Source organism: Diaphorina citri, unplaced genomic scaffold (assembly GCF_000475195.1).
Source record: "Diaphorina citri unplaced genomic scaffold, Diaci psyllid genome assembly version 1.1 scaffold302, whole genome shotgun sequence".
Taxonomy (NCBI): domain Eukaryota; kingdom Metazoa; phylum Arthropoda; class Insecta; order Hemiptera; family Psyllidae; genus Diaphorina; species Diaphorina citri.
Window position 1 is genome coordinate 32,652 of NW_007377737.1, and position 19,723 is coordinate 52,374.

A 19,723-nucleotide genomic window follows, 5' to 3' on the forward strand; every position below is an offset into this window, starting at 1 on the left:
TCCGGTCTTCGGGTGCGCTGATCGATTCTTACGAGGTGGTGAATCCGTGCTTGATTATCCGTCAGATCGGGTTTTGGAGGGATGTAGCAGATTTGAAGTATATAACTTTGACAACCATAATTTTAGCCTTTAGTTTATAAATACACCGTGAACAGAGAGCATAGCGTAGTTTTTACTTACGTTCGTCTTGTTTACCCACAAAGCGGAGGATGGGGACAGCGAAGTATATGGTTAGTTTAATTTTGTCTTTAGTTTTTTAATTCCAAAACAATAAAAAGTTTGAATTTAAATTTAAATATCGGTGGAAAATAACTTTTTTTGGTGTTGTTTTTCGATCAGTTTTTCCACATTTTCTTGAAATTCCAATGAATTTTAAAACACCTAGAAATAGTGGATGTGCCAAAACTCCAATGACTTTTAAAACACCTAGAAATAGTGGATGTGCCAAAACTCCAATGACTTATAAAACACCTAGAAATAGTGGATGTGCCAAAACTCCAATGATTTATAAAACACCTAGAAATAGTGGATGTGCCAAAACTCCAATGACTTTTAAAACACCTAGAAATAGTGGATGTGCCTCACTTATAAAACACCTAGAAATAGTGGATGTGCCAAAACTCCAATCATTTACAAAACACCTAGAAATTAATAGTGGATGTGCCGATTTACTTTTTTCCGAGGTTACTAAAGGAGTGGAAGCAATCCCTTTTTCGAACGTTTTAATTCAGAAGTTTTGCGTTTCCGTGTCATTCTATCAGCAAATTTTTCCTTCACACATGCCTAAAGTCTCTCTCACTCAGTTTTTTACTTCGTGTTATTTCAGACCATTTGAATCTCAACGAACGTAAATAGAAACTTGCACATGACCTCTTGTTCTCGTAGGAAACAGGTTTACTTTTTTGCTCAAATTTTATAACAGGCAATCAATATAACTATTTTTTGTTTAGTTCCATAGTTTATACTGTTTATAGGGTTACCTCTAAAACAAGCACTACTAACTTATACTTACTCGTATACCTCCTGACCTGTATGTGCGTCCGCTTTTACGATCTCGTCCTAGTTTAAAACAATGGACAACTAATAAACTTGGAATTTAGTTTAATGGACTTAGTTTGTAGTCAACAATTAGGTCCTACCTGTTATCAAATAGGTGGTGATCGCCATAAGTAATGATGAATATTAGGTATTGTTCATGGCATAATTATAGTTAATAGGATTTATAAAATAATAAAATATCGATGGTTATTTTGGGTTGTCCGAATAACAACCACGCGCACCGTTGCATAACTCATGTTAATAGGATTTATAAAATAATAAAATATCGATGGCTATTTTGGGTTGTCCGAATAACAACCACGCGCACCGTTGCATAACTCATCAGGTCATCAGTCTTCCTCCAAGGTCGTTGAAAGCTCATCTTAACCTACAGAAACTCTATGTTTAAAATCATCAAGCTAAATCTCCTGGGATTTCCAAGGTGTGATCTAATCCTCAAGTGACCACATGATCTTATCCAAAAACTACTAAAGTTTGAGTAGGTATTAGTTTTCAAAGATTTTTAAAAAAATAATGCTTTATGTCTAGACAGAATTGAATTGCACCTGGTTAGAACGTATGCATGTTTGTATGTACCTACATAATATTAAATGGGTCATCCTCTTCCAATTCAGTGAATGTAGATGAGTTTAAGTGATGGGTAGAAGAAGAAAAAAGTTACATAATCCGGCAGGTTAATCGTGATTGGACATAAAAAAAGTAATAGTTACCAAGTTGGAGACTCACCAGAGAGTTTAGATCAGCAAGGTCGTACCACCCAAAAACTACTAAAGTTGGAGTATTAGTTTTCAAAGATTTATAAAAAAATAATGCTTTATGTCTAGACAGAATTGAATAGCACCTGGTTAGAACGTATGCATGTTTGTATGTACCTACATAATATTAAATGGGTCATCCTCTTTCAATTCAGTGAATGTAGATGAGTTTAAGTGATGGGTAGAAGTAGAAAAAAGTTACATAATCGGGCAGGTTAATCGTGATTGGACATAAAAAAAGTAATAGTTACCAAGTTGGAGACTCACCAGAGAGTTTAGATCAGCAAGGTCGTACCATAAAAAATATACTGTGGAACACGCACAAGGAGACTTGTATACATATGTCATAAATTATAGGTATTAATACTATCTTGAATAATAGGATACTATTAATATTCTTATGGGTAATATCTATTTTTTTATGGATTGGTTTGGGTTTAGATTTAAGTCATAAATGTAGATATTATAAAGATACCTATCCATGATATAAATAATATCATGGGTATTAAGTGTGATTCAAAGTATTTGAACATGCTTTGAATTTTGTAAATTGAAGCATTCCTGCACATCAAATCAATCCATATAAAAAATATACTGTGGAACACGCACAAGGAGACTTGTATACATATGTCATAAATTATAGGTAGATATTAATACTATCTTGAATAATAGGATACTATTAATATTCTTATGGGTAATATCTATTTTTTTATGGATTGGTTTGGGTTTAGATTTAGAATCCATATAAAAAATATACTGTGGAACACGCACAAGGAGACTTGTATACATATGTCATAAATCATAGGTACTAATACTATCTTGAATAATAGGACACTATTAATATTCTTATGGGTAATATCTATTTTTTTATGGATTGGTTTGGGTTTAGATTTAGACCAATGCGACAATGTTCTGGACATTAAATAAATTACCAAAATTTGGTAATATTCGTTTTACATAATACTATGTATCCATATCCATACATTAGTCCATGTGATGATAACATTGTCATGGTTAGTCAGTAGGTATCTAGAAAAGAATTTAATTTTCAATATCTTTTCTCTTGAGGTAGATATTTGTATTTTTGTAGGCACTTATTCTATACTCAAGTATTTATTTTTTTGAAAACGAAAGCACTTTTTCATCATCAGAATTTTTGATAAGATAGCTTCAGGTAGGTACTTACTATGAATGTCCTTGAACTTATACAGGCACTTAGGCAGGTATAATTATAATAGCTATGGGAGAACCTAAATCATTTTGGACACATAATAATCATGCTGTATTCGCGACAGGTAGATATTTGTATTTTTGTAGGCACTTATTCTATACTCAAGTATTTATTTTTTTTGAAAACGAAAGCACTTTTTCATCATCAGAATTTTTGATAAGATAGCTTCAGGTAGGTACTTACTATGAATGTCCTTGAACTGATCATTGTTCCTGATTTACAGGTGTTTAAATAACCAGTAGCTAAGTATATTTGAACATATCAATCATCCCGAACATTAAGAGTTCGAAGCGATCCAAGCCCGAGATTTAACTTTCCATGCTGTCTTTTCTTGGTTGAATTTGTTATTATGTATTTTATCATTGGCATTGAGAATCAATTTTCAACTTCAAATCCAGGAGTTTTGCCTCCGCCACCAAAGTTTACCTCATTACTACTTAGAGTACTTACTCTAATAGTCAGTAAACACAATTAGGTTCTTTCTTTATAATCCTTTGGCGGCCTTGATTTACAAAGTAGGTTCAAGAAACCTCAGGTATTTTCTACTTTGCAGACCTTAGGCAACCTCAAGTAGGTGCCTACTTTTCCAACTTTCTGCCACACCATATTCTAAACAGGAAAGAAATCAATCTGCTTATTCGCGAGATTGATGGTAGGTATAGTTTTGCTATTACTACATCATTGTTCCTGATTCACAGGTGTTTAAATAATCAGTAGCTAGGTATATTTGAACATATCAATCATCCCGAACATTAAGAGTTCGAAGCGATCCAAGCCCGAGATTTAACTTTCCATGATGTCTTTTTTTAGTCAGTTGAAGTTGTTATTTCATCATTGGCATTGAGAATCAATTTTCAACTTCCAAATCCAGGAGTTTTGCCACCTCCACCAAAATTTACACAGTACATACCTACTTACAGTACTACTTTTATAGTCAGTAACCACAATTAGATTCTTTTTTATAATCCTTTAATGGCCTTGATTTACAAAGTAGGCACAAGTACCTACTTAGAAACCTCAGGTATTTTGTATTTTGCAGACCTTAGGCAACCTCAAGTAGGTGCCTACTTTTCCAACTTTCTGCCACACCATATTCTAAACAGGAAAGAAATCAATCTGCTGCTATATCATACTAAACGACTCGTTCAATCAATTACTCCTTTATGATTCTCCATAACACCAAATGAGTCTCATCCAAATTGAATTGGATTTCAATTAAACGATCGATCCCCGCATATTGAAATGAGATCAGTGGGTGAAATTTTCCTTCGTGTTTGCTTGTTGGTCGTTGATATTGATGTATAATACAAGGGTACAAATATAGCTACCTACTTTTTAAAGCGTCAAGCTGTGGACCGCCATTCAGCATTTTTTTCAGTTCCTAACGTAATTTTCAAAGACTCTATCCTTATTAGTCAGTACCGCTTTTGGATTACTTTTGCTTAGATTCATTAAATTAGACTCTACCTTTTGGCAGATATTCATAAATTGCTGTTTTTGGTTATGATAAAATTAAGATAATATGCTAGACCTAAAGTGAGTTCCAGTAAAATTAATATTAGTTCTTTGTTTATTATTTGTATGAAAATTTAAATGAAATTGCTGCCATCGCTAGACCTAAAGTGAGTTTCAGTAAAATTAATATTAGTTCTTTGTTTATTATTTGTATTTACCAATGAAAATATTGACTGCCTCAAGATGCGATGTGGTAATGTAGAAAATTTGTTGTTTTTCTTTATTAGTCTTTTGCATGCTGCATGTTTTATTCCTCTTATGCTGTCACTATCTAGTATCTAAAATTCTAGACAAGGCCTATAAATTCCTATTATATAGCTACTACTCATGTAGGTACAATCCTAGTTCCCTACTGTTATCCTTAATTGACTCCAGAAATCTGCTCATTATCTTGATTATTTCATATCATTTTCAAGATATTTTTAACAGTCCTCATCATTGTTCCTGATCTACAGGTGTTTAAATAATCAGTAGCTAGGTATATTTGAACATAATTATCAATCATCCCGAACATTAGGAGTTCGAAGCGATCCAAGCCCGAGATTTAACTTTCCATGCTGTCTTTTCTTAGTCAGTTGAAGTTGTTAATTTATCATTGGCATTGAGAATCAATTTTCAACTTCCAAATCCAGGAGTTTTGCCACCTCCACCAAAATTTACACAGTACATACCTACTTACATTACTACTTTTATAGTCAGTAACCACAATTAGGTTCTTTTTTATAATCCTTTGGTGGCCTTGATTTACAAAGTAGGCACAAGTATACCTACTTAGAAACCTCAGGTATTTTGTACTTTGCATACCTTAGGTAACCTCAAGTAGGTGCTTACTTTTCCAACTTTCTGCCACACCATAATCTAAACAGGAAACAAATCAATCTGCTGCTATATCATACTAAACGACTCGTTCAATCAATTACTCCTTTATGATTTTCCATTAACACCAAATGAGTCTCATCCAAATTGAATTGGATTTCAATTAAACGAACGATCCCCGCATATTGAAATGAGATCAGTGGGTGAAATTTTCCTTCGTGTTTGCTTGTTGGTCGTTGATATTGATGTATAATACAAGGGTTATGAACTTTATAATAATATTAGAACTCCTTTTGAGCTCTTGGAAATATCTTCAATTTTGCACCTTCATTCTTGAATCAGCTGTAACGAAATGACGATATTAGACCGAGCTTTCTTACGAAAGTATCCAGTAACACCAATAAATAATAATTGATCACGTAGATCAATTAATCGCTTCAATCTAAACTTTTCAAGCCAACTTTCCGCTCGATTTAGTATATACAAATATAGCTACCTACTTTTTAAAGCGTCAAGCTGTAGACCGCCATTCAGCATTTTTTTCAGTTCCTAACGTAATTTTCAAAGACTCTATCCTTATTAGTCAGTACTGCTTTTGGATTACTTTTGCTTAGATTCATTAAATTAGACTCTACCTTTTGGCAGATATTCATAAATTACTGTTTTTGGTTATGATAAAATTAAGATAATGCTAGACCTAAAGTGAGTTCCAGTAAAATTAATATTAGTTCTTTGTTTATTATTTGTATGAAAATTTAAATGAAATTGCTGCCATCACCAATGAAAATATTGACTGCCTCAAGATGCGATGTGGTAATGTAGAAAATTTGTTGTTTTTCTTTATTAGTCTTTTGCATGCTGCATATATTAACACCAATAAATAATTGATCACGTAGATCAATTAATCGCTTCAATCTAAACTTTTCAAGCCAACTTTCCGCTCGATTTAGTATCACTTCTTCCTCATTGAAATGCCCACCAGGCAAATTATCTCGCGTTCCTATGTTCCTATGAACTAGATAAAGCTAATGCCCTCAGAGCAAAGAGAGCAAGATTCCCCTCAGCGTCGGTTATGTTGTTGGATCATGATTATGTTGTTGGGTCATTTGAAGTCTCAAGTAGAGCGACTGATCCGTGAGAGAATTTCAAACCCATGGAGATTTGGTATCACTTCTTCCTCATTGAAATGAAATGCCCACAAGGCAAATTATCTCGCGTTCCTATGAACTAGAATAACTAGATAAAGCTAATGCCCTCAGAGCAAAGAGAGCAAGATTCTCTTCAGCGTCGATTATGTTGTTGGGTTCTGGACACGAAATAATAATAATTATAATGTTTTTGGTTCATTTGAAGTCTCAAGTAGAGAGAATGATCCCTGAGAGAATTTCAAACCCATGGAACTTCAATCATCCGGACAACCATTTCCTGGACGCTCCATTGTAAACGGGAGAAGAACACAAAATGCCAAGTCCTTGTCACGACTATGCACCCACGTAACTCCGTCTCATCTCGGATATTTCCTTATTTTTACAAAAACTACACTGACGTAATCGTTTGTAATGATAAATAATGGTACAAAGTTTTTGAATTTTGCACACGGTAAACGCTCTGAGAAAGTAGGATAACCTCAAGTCCTTGTCACGACTATGCACCCACGTAACTCCGTCTCATCTCGGATATTTCCTTATTTTTTACAAAAACTTCACTGACGTAATCGTTTGTAATGATAAATAATGGTACAAAGTTTTTGAATTTTGCACACGGTAAACGCTCTGAGAAAGTAGGATAACCTAAAGTCGGATGCATCTTGATGTGAAAGAAGAACGTGAGACGTTTCGTAACAGAAACATCGGATATAACAAGAACATGATTGGAGAGGACTAACGGGCAAATATGTGTCAGGAAGTTTGTGGGAATAAGACCGCGATGTTTGCTGATAGAAAGGCCGCTGGTTCGAGTAATCTAATAGCAATCGATTATTATGTAAACTTTCAATGTGAAACTGCACAGTATCTAATGAAAGGGCGATTGTTTTTATTGTTTATCTTGTAGTACTTTGGAAATGAATATTACAACTCTATGATATTTTTATCAATACATACCTACTCTAGTGATTGTGTGAATTGTAGAACTCACTCAGAAAATGGCCTCTGAGCCTCTCAAACCTATGAAGCTCAAAATATTATGACTATTATGAGGAAATTTCCTGGTGTTAAAATAAAACTGAATTCCTTTGTAGACTAAAAATTACACTTTATTTTTTTCTTCAAAGAAAGTACATAATACCTATTATGTTCAAGGGTCCGATGTTTTGGCAGGTTAAATTTCTAAAAGTGTAGCTACAAGTCAGTTACAATTTTCGTCATGAATGAGGTGTTTTACAAGCTAGGTACCACAAGAGAATGGAAATTGAAAGTACCTTACACAAGATCAAAAGATTATGCAAAATCGATCTTCAGTCACCATGAGAGTTACACAAATCAGTTCAATGTAGGAAACAATAACAACATATTTTCGAATCGGAACTCGGAGTGAATGTTGTAAAGTTTTATTTCATTTAGATTTGGGTTAACGCCACATTAGTGAAAGTACAATGATGGGATACCCAGTGTTTAAATACACTTACGCACGCACTTCAAATGAGAATAATAAACTGGGTGCTTGATATTGTTTTAATTCAGGTATTTCTTTATTTATATCCACGTATTTCCTGGTCCTTCCTGCCGCATTCAATAACAATTTATTTAATCCAATCCATAAACATATGATATCCGAAGGATTACATCATAAGTTCTAGAATTATTAAGTAACAAGTTCAATACAATACTTTGTATAGGAACGCACTTGGATCGATTAAATTGTTGGTCAGAATAGTCACTACCGATTGACAAGTATCCGTCTGGGTACGTGGGTATCCGAAAAAGGGAATAAGTGTGGCTATGGACTGTATGGATTACATTAAAGTTGGTCTATTTTATTTCTTTACCAATTTTGACCTGTGGACGGCAGGAAGTAGGCATGAAATTATGATGCATTGTGGAACTTTGAGGAATATGTTTTATTTGCTATTATCACCTCGGTTTTATAGCTAATTATCTGATTAATTTCTTATCAGAAAAACCATCAAAGGTGGTTTTAATTCTAACTCCATCTTCAAAGTGAACGGGGAAACTGATTCACTGATCCTTTTTCTTTCAAGCACATTCTATGACTGTAACTTCAATGGTTCTTTCTAATCTCTCTTAACATCGGTCACTTCCTCTATGTAAATGGGCACAAACTCATCTCAGGTCTCAGGCCTTATAAAGATTCCACTTATCATGCGCCTAGATGCATTTGTTGCATTCAATAGACCTCTCCATCACACGGATGACTTAATCGACACAGCTTTTATAAATGGACAATAACTACTAGTGTTACTCCAAGTGCTTCTGGTTATGAAACCACTTTAAAATACTATCAATGGACTGAATCGATTGATTTGTCGCTCACTTTATATCCTAGTTGGTCCTAGAGATAGTCTTGTGTACACATGCTAATACTTTATCTAGTGACGCTTTTAGTGCCATTTCATACATAACTGTATGTGTAACTGTGCAGTGTAACAATTTATGTGACGGTTATTACTCTGGCGAACTTTCTCAGAACATTTACAACCGTTTTGAAAGAGGCCGACTTGATTCAGGGATGAATTGGCTGGATAAATACAGAAGGTATACGAATGCAAGAGCTGAAAGTTTTTTTTCCCTTTATTTTCAATTCCGATTCGGAAAAGAAGAACAGCCAAGAATAAGGACAAGTAACATTAAAAAAGTCTTTACCTATAATATACATATGTATCATACATATAATCCTGATCTGTTATCAATGTTATCATAGACGTCATTACGAGTACTTATGGTGTTTTACCTAGTACTAAATGTATATATTTTGCCAATAAAGAAATTACAATTACAATTAAAGAATCCATTTACAAACTTTGTTATCTGTAGGTATCTGAGCATTCCAACAATTTTGTGGATTCCTAAGAATGTTCTAGATCTAGAATCTAGTAAGTTGACTAGGTGTATACGTATACCTGTATAGTGGTTAGTGGTAGGTACATATATGTACATAATTATAACATGCAGTTTAAGTTATACTTCGTAGTAATTGTAAGTTTAGTAGAAATGGACATCGCAAAGTGAGTGAAGTATCAGGTAGTAATTACTTACGCTGAATGGTGTTTCTCCTTAGGTGTTCTGTTCTAAAGAGGAGGTTCTATTTCAGTAATAACTCTCTAGTGTGGATAACAACATAGTCAGAGGATTAAGGGGTTATCTCAAGGAAAAACCAGCTGATTGATGATGGCGCATATCTCACCCCCGCAGCCCCCTTAGATTGGGCCCCCGGGCATTTAGGGGCCCTGCAGGAATATTTGGAGGGCCTAAAGTAGTAATATCAGACAAATGGCCCCTAAGAGCCTCTCACTCATAGAACTCTTTAGCAAAACCTTGCAGGAAAGGCCCCGAAAAATATATGCAGCACTACTGACTGATATCAATTTCCGACGGAACATTGGAGTCAATTGTATAGGACATACATAATTACACATGGTAGGTACATACTTACACATACCTAGGTGTGTATTTCTGATACGCATGTTCATTGTAACATACATATTAGACAACTTGCAGTTCAGCAAACTGTAGAGCTTACCCAGAGAAAAGGTTCCGGGAAGCCAAAAGGGACCCAAAAACCAACGAGAAAATTCCCTTTTGTGTTTTAGAACTTTTGTATATTGTCCGCATTCATAATGATTTTGTTTTAGTCATCTTCAAGCACATATACGTTCTGTAGAACCACGCCCCCTCTATCAGTTGAATTTCTTCCGGAAAATCGTCATAACGGTTCCAAAATGAAATATCAAAACGTAGCTACGTGTCTTGAGAAAACATCTCATAGTTTGATTTGCGAGTATGTTTCCTTCATATTGTGTCCAAGTATTTACCTATCTGGAAAAATTCAATTCAATTTTTATTGTATCGTTATAACATTTCCCTATGATAAGTATTATGATAGGTACCAATCTACCAATATATTTTTGTAGGATGTGTATACTCGTATGTCTGGTCAATTTAGAAACAATTTTGTCAAATTTAATTCCATTTTGGGTGATTTGGACAACAAATTCCAAAACAATAAAAAGTTTGAATTTAAATTTAAATATCGGTGGAAAATAACTTTTTTTGGTGTTGTTTTTCGATCAGTTTTTCCACATTTTGTTTTTCTTTGGATTCTATCTGGATACCAAACCATTTTCATTTTCCTGTGGCATTTTAATTTCGAACTGGATTTTCTACCCTACATCGCCATCTTCAGGAGTCAATATTTTCTTTGGATTTCAACAATATCATCAACAGCAACAGAGTTTTGTAGGATGTGTATACTCGTATGTCTGGTCAATTTAGAAACAATTTTGTCAAATTTAATTCCATTTTGGGTGATTTGGACAACAGCAATTTTTGCCACCATCTCTGTAGCATTGTGTCAACAGTAAAACAGTTCCCATCATGTGAATGAATGAATTATGGCTATATTGTCATACTACAGCACCACTTCAAACTCTTCAAAGAGTTGGCTTCTTATTATTGAGGAATATTATGGTAATTCAGAGTAAATTCTGGAAGTCTTTGAAGATGGAGAAATTTGGCTTTTTTGCCGATATGAAAAAGGTGCGATGCGCGATGGTAAAAATTGGCATTTTTTACATTTCGATTTAATTAAGGGAAAGATGACACATCCACCAATTCTGATTTTAGTATTTGATGTGACTCTTTCTTATAAGTAGGATGAATATATTTTTGTAGGATGTGTATACTCGTATGTCTGGTCAATTTAGAAACAATTTTGTCAAATTTAATTCCACTTTGGGTGATTTGGACAACAGCAATTTTTGCCACCATCTCTGTAGCATTGTGTCAACAGTAAAACAGTTCCCATGTGAATGAATGAATTATATGGCTATATTGTCATACTACAGCACCACTTCAAACTCTTCAAAGAGTTGGCTTCTTATCATTGAGGAATATTCTGGTAATTCAATGTTAATTCTGGATGTCTTTGAAGATGGAGAAATTTTTCATCTGTGGCTTTTTTGCCATAAAAATTGGAATATTCAGAAGCAAACTTCGTTTTGTATTTATTGAGGGAAATTTGGCACATCCACTACAATATACATTTCGATTCAATTAAGGGAAAGATGACACATCCACCAATTCTGATTTTAGTATTTGAGGTGACTCTTTCTTTATAAGTAGGATTTGTTAAGGGCGTAAATAGACCTTCACATTCAACTCGTTGTGTCAAATTACCTAACAGTGGGAGTCGTTTTTCCCCAGCTTACCACCTGAACTCTAAACTGTCTCCAGCCAATTACTTCGTTAATTTCATTAGGGTGATCGATATCGCGTTAGTTCTGGACACTCCACGATCCATTGTTATCATATAGGTTTCTGCAAGTCCCTGTGTGGGACGTGCATGAATTTCTTCAATTAGAATTCGCCAACTCACTGAACCTGTCCATATGTCTACGTCTGACAGTGAAATGTGTCGCCTAAGGCTAATATTGAAAGGAAATGAGGATTATATCATATCAGTCAAGCATGCGAGTGGCGCTGAAATTCTGCCTGCATATGAGTATGGAGTCATGTGTTAAGCAAAGCAATATTGTTAGCATTTCACCAACCAAATAATAAGTTTAGATATACAACCAATACTTATTGAATGTTATGAATTATAAGACATACATAATTACACATGGTAGGTACATACTTACACATACCTAGGTGTGTATTTCTGATACGCATGTTCATTGTAACATACATATTTAGGTATTGTGGTTTTTGATATCATTTCTTTGGTTGTAACTATCGAAATCTTTACTATGTATGTAAATGTGTTAATTGATTTCACAAATTCAGGGATTAACATGCTCGAAAAAAGCAGTTGTATATGATATTTACCTGGCTGTATTCCAAGGAAAAAAATACAAATTCATTAAGTAATTGATAAAAATCAAAATAAAAAGTACAAAATCCGTAAGCATAAAAAAATAAGTAAAACATATCAATCAGTTAGCATGAATGAAAGAAAGTGTTTGTAAATTACACGCCTTGCTGTTACTATTACTATAGTGAGTTTTATTAGCTCTACTGGAGTATAGTAAGAATAACCTTGAGGTTCATGACCCTCGGCGTCGATTATGTTGTTGGATCATGATTATGTTGTTGGGTCATTTGAAGTCTCAAGTAGAGCGACTGATCCGTGAGAGAATTTCAAACCCATGGAACTTCAATCATCCGGACAACCATTTCCTGGATGCTCCATTGTAAACGGGAGAAGAACACAAAATGCCAACTCCTTGTCACGACTATGCACCCACGTAACTCCGTCTCATCTCGGATATTTCCTTATTTTTACAAAAACTACACTGACGTAATCGTTTGATGTGTGGGACGTGCATGAATTTCTTCAATTAGAATTCGCCAACTCACTGAACCTGTCCATATGTCTACGTTGACAGTGAAATGTGTCGCCTAAGGGCCTAAGGCTAATATTGAAAGGAAATGAGGATTATATATCAGTCAAGCATGCAAGTGGCGCTGACAGAATTCTGCCTGCATATGAGTATGGAGTCATGTGTTAAGCAAAGCAATATTGTTAGCATTTCACCAACCAAATAATAAGTTTAGATACCTATAGGTATTGTGGTTTTTGATATCATTTCTTTGGTTGTAACTATCGAAATCTTTACTATGTATGTAAATGTTAATTCATTTCACAAATTCAGGGATTAACATGCTCGAAAAAAGCAGTTGTATATGATATTTACCTGGCTGTATTCCAAGGAAAAAAATACAAATTCATTAAGTAATTGATAAAAATCAAAATAAAAAGTACAAAATCCGTAAGCATAAAAAAAAAACAAGTAACATTGAAAATTCGAAAAATGTTCCTCTAATTTGTCAATGTTGATTGATTTTTGTTCAAGTTTCTCGCTTCTTCAAATTAACAATGATTTGAAGATGATCCAGCTACATAACGATTGACATTTCTAACAAGGATCATTTCTTTCTGATTTCAGGTGTCCTTAGGGGCGCTACTATTCCACCTAGCATTGGTTGCTAGCAAAGCAGTAGATCTCAATCAGCAAGTCGGCCTCGAACTGTACCCACAGCCTGGCTCTTACCAGAACGGTCTCGTTCGTCAGCAGCGCGAATCGTCAGATCAGCAATTGCAGTATAATCAGCAAAACCGGTTACTCGAGGTTCAAGGTCAGCAGGGTCATCAACAACCATTCGGTGCCGCCCAGAAGAGAGTTGACAGAAGTCAAAACTACGCCGCCGACGCTCAGACACTTCTGGGTCAATCTCCAGCTACCACGTAAGTTTCTGTTCTGAAAATCAGAACATCGATCAGCAAAATAGAAACAATGAGCGGTTTGCAAATCCCAACAAGAATGAAAGTAATACAATAAAGAATAATTAGACTACAAATTTATAGTGGAAGATTTATAGTTATCCGAACCCAATAACTGTCCCATCTACCTCTGTCAAAATAATATCGAGATCTGTAAGTTGCTTTGTTCAAATCTCACAGCAATCACATTAAATTTGATGATTCCCCAAAAGACTTCAAGTAGGTATTTAATTTTGGAATCAATGATTATTCAAATTGTATTACTTTATTAGTTGATTGGATAACTCAAGTACATTACCTACAACATTTGAATGTACTACATAATCAGTACCTGATCATGATCAGACATAAAAAAAAAAAACTGTTACATAGGTAGGTAGTTACAAACATAAAACTTGTGATTTAGAACCCAAGTGACCATTTGATAGGTTTTAAATTTCTTCTTGGTTTACTACTGAATCATAATTTCATTTAGATTTAATCCACCAGTTCTATAAAATACAATTTTAATCAGGATTGAATGTTAAGTATGGTAAATACTCTAATCTCGATGGTTACAGTTAAAAATCCATTTAAAATGTTAAAAAAGAAAGTAATAAAAATCACTTTTAAAATATCTTTGACAACTACAAAAACTTACAAAATATTCGTAATTGCATCTTGCATCCAAATTGGTTTGGTGACGTATACTGATAATAATATTTACCTTAAGCCGATCACTCAGACGATTTGATCTCTACAGAAGAAATGAAGAGTGTTTGTGGAATTTGAATTTTGATCTACCAAACTTCAATAATTTATTGGAGATGGTAAAGGAAAATTCAGATTCCATCACTCTGACATTTCTCTACATGGCTTCATCACTCCTTCTCCGATCAGTGACCGACTATCCATTGCCATTATTATGGATCTGGTGTGTTTAACGGATCTAGTGGGAAAACTATACTTGGTTTGATTCAAAACAACTCGAAACAATAGCCAACTCCTACATAGGTTAACGTTCTCTGACTCTCAAAAGTCTCAAACTATTAATCTCTTCTTGATACTAATTGATTTTTTGAGCCTCTGATTCTTTCCCCTTCCCAAGCAGATCTAGCGACTTTCAAACAAGACTGACATCTACTCTTCTTGATACTAATTGATTTTTTGAGCCTCTGATTCTTTCCCCTTCCCAAGCAGATCTAGCGACTTTCAAACAAGACTGACATCTGATCCCAGACAAAGTTTGACAAGCACAAACGGTGTACAGGACACGTGAGTACCAAATGAACATGAACACGACTTCTGTCAAGGAACACTCTGAGCATGACTTGAAGACTATAAGACTTAATGCAAATGCATTCAATACATATTTAAATTTAGATGAACTGCTTTACATCAAAGCTTAGAAGCACTTGTACATACATTACAGCTATACATGCTTGATGTAGCAGACAAATACGGGTACAGGGTTTTGGAAATGTTTGTGCCTTACCTCGGATAGCAAGCGTATTCCACCAAATGCGGTTGATCCTTCCGGCTTTTTTTCATTTTTTATTTATTTAATATAGGTACCTTATTTATACTGTCGGCTAAGACTAAAAGGTCCCTTTATGCCAACAGTTTAAAAAGGCCTCATTTATTAACATCAATAATAAATACAAACAAAGGTTTTGACATTACAAAAGATAAAAAAGTTATGTACCAAATTTGGTTTACCTGTTGTTCCAAAATTGATTCACTTATGTATTCAGTAAGGTAGATTTCCGAGATAATTTTCAAGAAGTTCATTAGGGTTTCATTACTCTCACGTTTTATTATATACCAAGGCAACTTATTCAGTCTAAGACCCCCTTTCGTTTTACCTGTACCTAGGTAACTTCAGTCAAGCCCTGTATCATGTATTCAATTGTCATGTAAATACTTTTAGCTACAACTTATACAGTATAAGTGATGGTTGTCTTTATTGTTTCTCAGGGATTATGTAAATCATACTGGATAATGTGGGCAGGTACCCGAAAAATCAATACTTGTTGACTCAACTCCCGAATTACTTCTGAGTGTTCCAAACTTCTGGAGAAGCATTCTGAAAAGGCATTTGATGTGTTAAATGTACACCCAACTAAAAAATAAAAAAAAAATCGAAAATTTTCACATAGGCCGTTCTTCTTGGGAACGATTCACTTGTTGACTCAACTCCCGAATTACTTCTGAGTGTTCCAAACTTCTGGAGAAGCATTCTGAAAAGGCATTTGATGTGTTAAATGTACAACGGCCTATTCCGGCCAGAATCATGTTTTCTTACACATAGGCCCTTTTACATGAAACCTTTCACTTCTTACTGTACTTAGAGGGATATTATACCTACAGTCCTACATGTCTTATTTTGATGCTTTGATCTAAATAACTCTCGTAACTTTGACCTCATCTTGTGTACTTGCAATTATGTTACGTGAATCTTGTTTGTGCTCGATTTTTTTTGGAACTTCCCAAATTAACGATGTGGGTTAGGATTGTTAGGAACTCGTTTTTACTATTGCATAACCATAACTTAGCGAGGGCGTTTTATATCCGGGATTTCAATGTTTGGAACGTACTTACACTTTGTATTGTAGGCAAATTAGTTTTAGTACGATTTGGGGTCAAGTTGAAATTCTGCCCCCAGGTGCCCAGGTCTGTAATCTTATGCTAACCTACTGTCTGTCAGTTTTGGAGATCGTCAATTTTTTGTTTTTGGGCAGAACTTGTAAGAGAGAAAATAGGAAACAATCACTGACACCGACGTTGACTCAAATAAAGATACATTGAAAATTTAAATGTACAAACATAACAGTTTTACCAGAACTTTTTCTCGTGTAGGCATTGACGGAAAAATTCAAATACCTTGCGTCCATCCGTCAATGCACACAATTTTCTCGAAATCTTGAAAGGTCTTGATAGGATACAGCTGGGTCACACAATACTGATTTTTCGGGTGGTGACACCAGTGACTTGTATAAAAACCGAGGTCTGACAATTTCCTGACTTTGCATCACCCTGAACGACTTATTTTATCAATGAACGGTAGAGAACATCGTTTCAGACTTGACGTTACAAATCAACTGGAGATGAATATTAATGATGTTGACATCTTCTGACATGACGGGATTCTACTTTCTTCCGTCTTGTTTACATGGGGAGTTGGTATTCTTACTATTCTGGTGAATTGCCGGTAAATGGTGCAGTCAGATGTCACTCCAAGAGAATGCATCTAGAAAGATACCAAGATCTTCTATCGTTGAAAAAGTCGGTGAAGGGTCTGCTTTTCTTTACAGTCCGGCCTCTGAAATATTCATTTTGTTCGTTTGTTTTGTAGCCCAATATTTCCTCAAGATGTTCTCAATTGACTAAAGTGGATTACTTTACAGTGTATACTCTTAAGCTGTTCGTGGTTATTTTAATTTTTTGAATTGTCCAGTTACATACAAAGAATGATTGACTTTTCCTGGCTTTGGCACCTACTTTGTCATATTTTCTATAGTAATCACTTCTAAGTAGTTACAAATTTCATTTGGTCTCAAGAGAAAGTACATTGGTAGGTGATATTGGTGTAGGTACCCACACAAAATAGACACCTTCATTTATAGTTGTATAGGTACCTATCTACTCTTTTGTTACTACTTCTTCTTTAGATACCTACCTACTTGTTCAAAAAATTTCGGATGTATTTGCGATTCATGTTTTTAATGCGTGTTTCGATGCCTAAATACTCGTATATTTGCTCAATTGCTCATCATACATTAAGAATACTTTTGTTACATATTGTGTTGCATTTTATTCATATCAGACGTAATGTCCGTAACATCTTCATTGTAATTTGGAATGTTATATGAAGCATTATGTCAATCTTGTCTTTGGTTTTTTGGGAAACGTTTTCACCTGGGATAAGGACGTGTGTATGTAACATGTGTTAAGGCATATTATGTTATGTGTTATATGTACTATATCCACACATGTATGTCTAATATTTGTTATATATTTACAGTAAAATTTGTACAAACACCCGGTTTTATATTGCCTATACTCCTAGGAATGTGTTTATAAATTACATTTACTTCTTAGAAGAAACGTAGGTAACAATAGGTTTATTACGAGTAAATTACACTGAAAACATAAAGTGTGAGTATGCCTACCTAAACTATGATTCAAGTACCCATTTCCCATTATAACATTATTCTTTCGTATCTTTCTTCTAGGCAAGTTGCTGACAAGAGAGTTGGTTATGATCATCATCACCATGATGAACATTTGAAGGGATACTGGAAGAAGAAGCTCATCTGGAAAGAGGGTTGGGTCAAGAAGTGGAAGCCAGCTAAGAAACAAATCTGGAAGCCATCATGGAAGCAAATTTGGAAACCAATCTGGGTACCAGTAAAGAAAGAAGCATGGAAGGAAATTCAAGTTCCAGACTGGAAGAAGATCTACAAGCCAATTTGGGTACCAATCAAAGTACCAGCATGGAAAGAAATTAAAGTCCCCGCCTGGAAAAAGATCTATAAACCAATCTGGGTGCCAATCAAGGTCCCTGCATGGAAGGAAATCAAGGTACCAGAATGGAAAAAGAAGCACGTACCAATTTGGGTGCCAGTGAAGAAAGAGGCCTGGAAGGAAATTCAAGTACCAGACTGGAAGAAGATTTGGGTGCCAGAACTAGTCAAAGAATGGGTTCCAGGATGTAAACATCACGGCAAGGATCACGATGGTTGGGAATACACTTCTCATGGACTGTGGAGAAAGAAGGTCGTATGGAAGCCACACTGGAAGAAGATCTGGAGAACTGAGCAGAAACAAATCTGGGTAGAAGACAAGAAACTGGCCTGGAAAGAAGAATGGTACCAGATCTGGAAGCCAGCCAAGAAACAAATTTGGGTCGAAGACAAGAAATTGGAATGGAAGGAAGAATGGGTACAAATCTGGAAGCCAGCCAAGAAACAAATCTGGGTAGAAGACAAGAAACTGGCATGGAAGGAAGCCTGGAAACAAGTATGGAGAACTGAGAAGAAACAAATTTGGATCGAAGATAAGAAATTGGCCTGGAAAGAAGCTTGGAAACAAATCTGGGTACCTGACTGGAAAGAAATCTGGGTGCCATACTGGAAGAAAATCTGGAGACCTGTGTGGATCTCAGAATGGTTCCCCATTCAAGAAGAGCACCACCACCATGATCATCACCATGGGTGGGACAGGAAGGATACTGGAGTAGCTGAATCTCAACAAGTTGCACAGGTTGCACCAGCACCTCTAGCACCAGGCGCACCACAAAATCCACAACAGAGGTGGCAGGTTGACGCCAGTAGGTCTACAGAGTTGAGGTTTCCCCGCTCATAACCTTCACCATAAGACTGATTAGGTAAATTAAGTTTACCTGCAAGTACTCAAAAGTGTGTACATAGAGTTACAACTGCCATATTATCATAGGATAGTTTATACTTGACTCTTTGTAAACAAAAAAGGATTTAGAAATGATAACTCAGGATTTAAATATTCTTTTGTTTGCAAATATTCAAGTCATAAATGTCATTGTGCTGAATTCAGGTCGAGTCATCAGCGTTCGACTGTGCTGAACCAAAGTGTGCTAAAATTTCGTTTTTTCATACCTTTGTCTTTCCAAAATATCAATTCTGACCACCCAATGAGGTATGGAACAAAATTCTGGTTAGTGTACCTACGTACAGTATTAGTAGGATCAATATCTAACTCAAGTAGACATTAGCAATTTGTAAATAATTTTGTACTTTGCTTTTTTCTGATCTTTACCCTTTGTAAATAGATTGCTGATATCTGTTATAGGTATCTATGTAAATCGAACGAAAGTTGGCTTCAATGTTGGATCTATGGATTCAAGAAGCATTTGTTATTACTTCACCGA

The 19,723-nt window shown here is 35.1% G+C and overlaps 1 protein-coding gene across 2 annotated transcripts; it reads left to right on the forward strand.

The window, feature by feature from the left end:
- Positions 1–50: 50 nt before the first annotated feature.
- On the forward strand, positions 51–19,721 carry LOC103507265. Of its 2 annotated transcripts, XM_017443247.2 has the most exons (5): positions 51–230; positions 13,502–13,800; positions 14,927–14,953; positions 15,043–15,090; positions 18,051–19,721. In XM_017443247.2, the coding sequence occupies exons 1-5, from the start codon at positions 210–212 to the stop codon at positions 19,180–19,182; spliced, it is 1,527 nt and encodes a 508-aa protein (XP_017298736.1). In that variant the 5' UTR covers positions 51–209; the 3' UTR covers positions 19,183–19,721. The 2 variants fall into 2 exon arrangements, with proteins under 2 accessions (XP_017298736.1, XP_008469939.1); XM_008471717.2 differs by lacking the exons at positions 14,927–14,953; positions 15,043–15,090 and having other exon boundaries at positions 52–230.
- Positions 19,722–19,723: the final 2 nt, after the last annotated feature.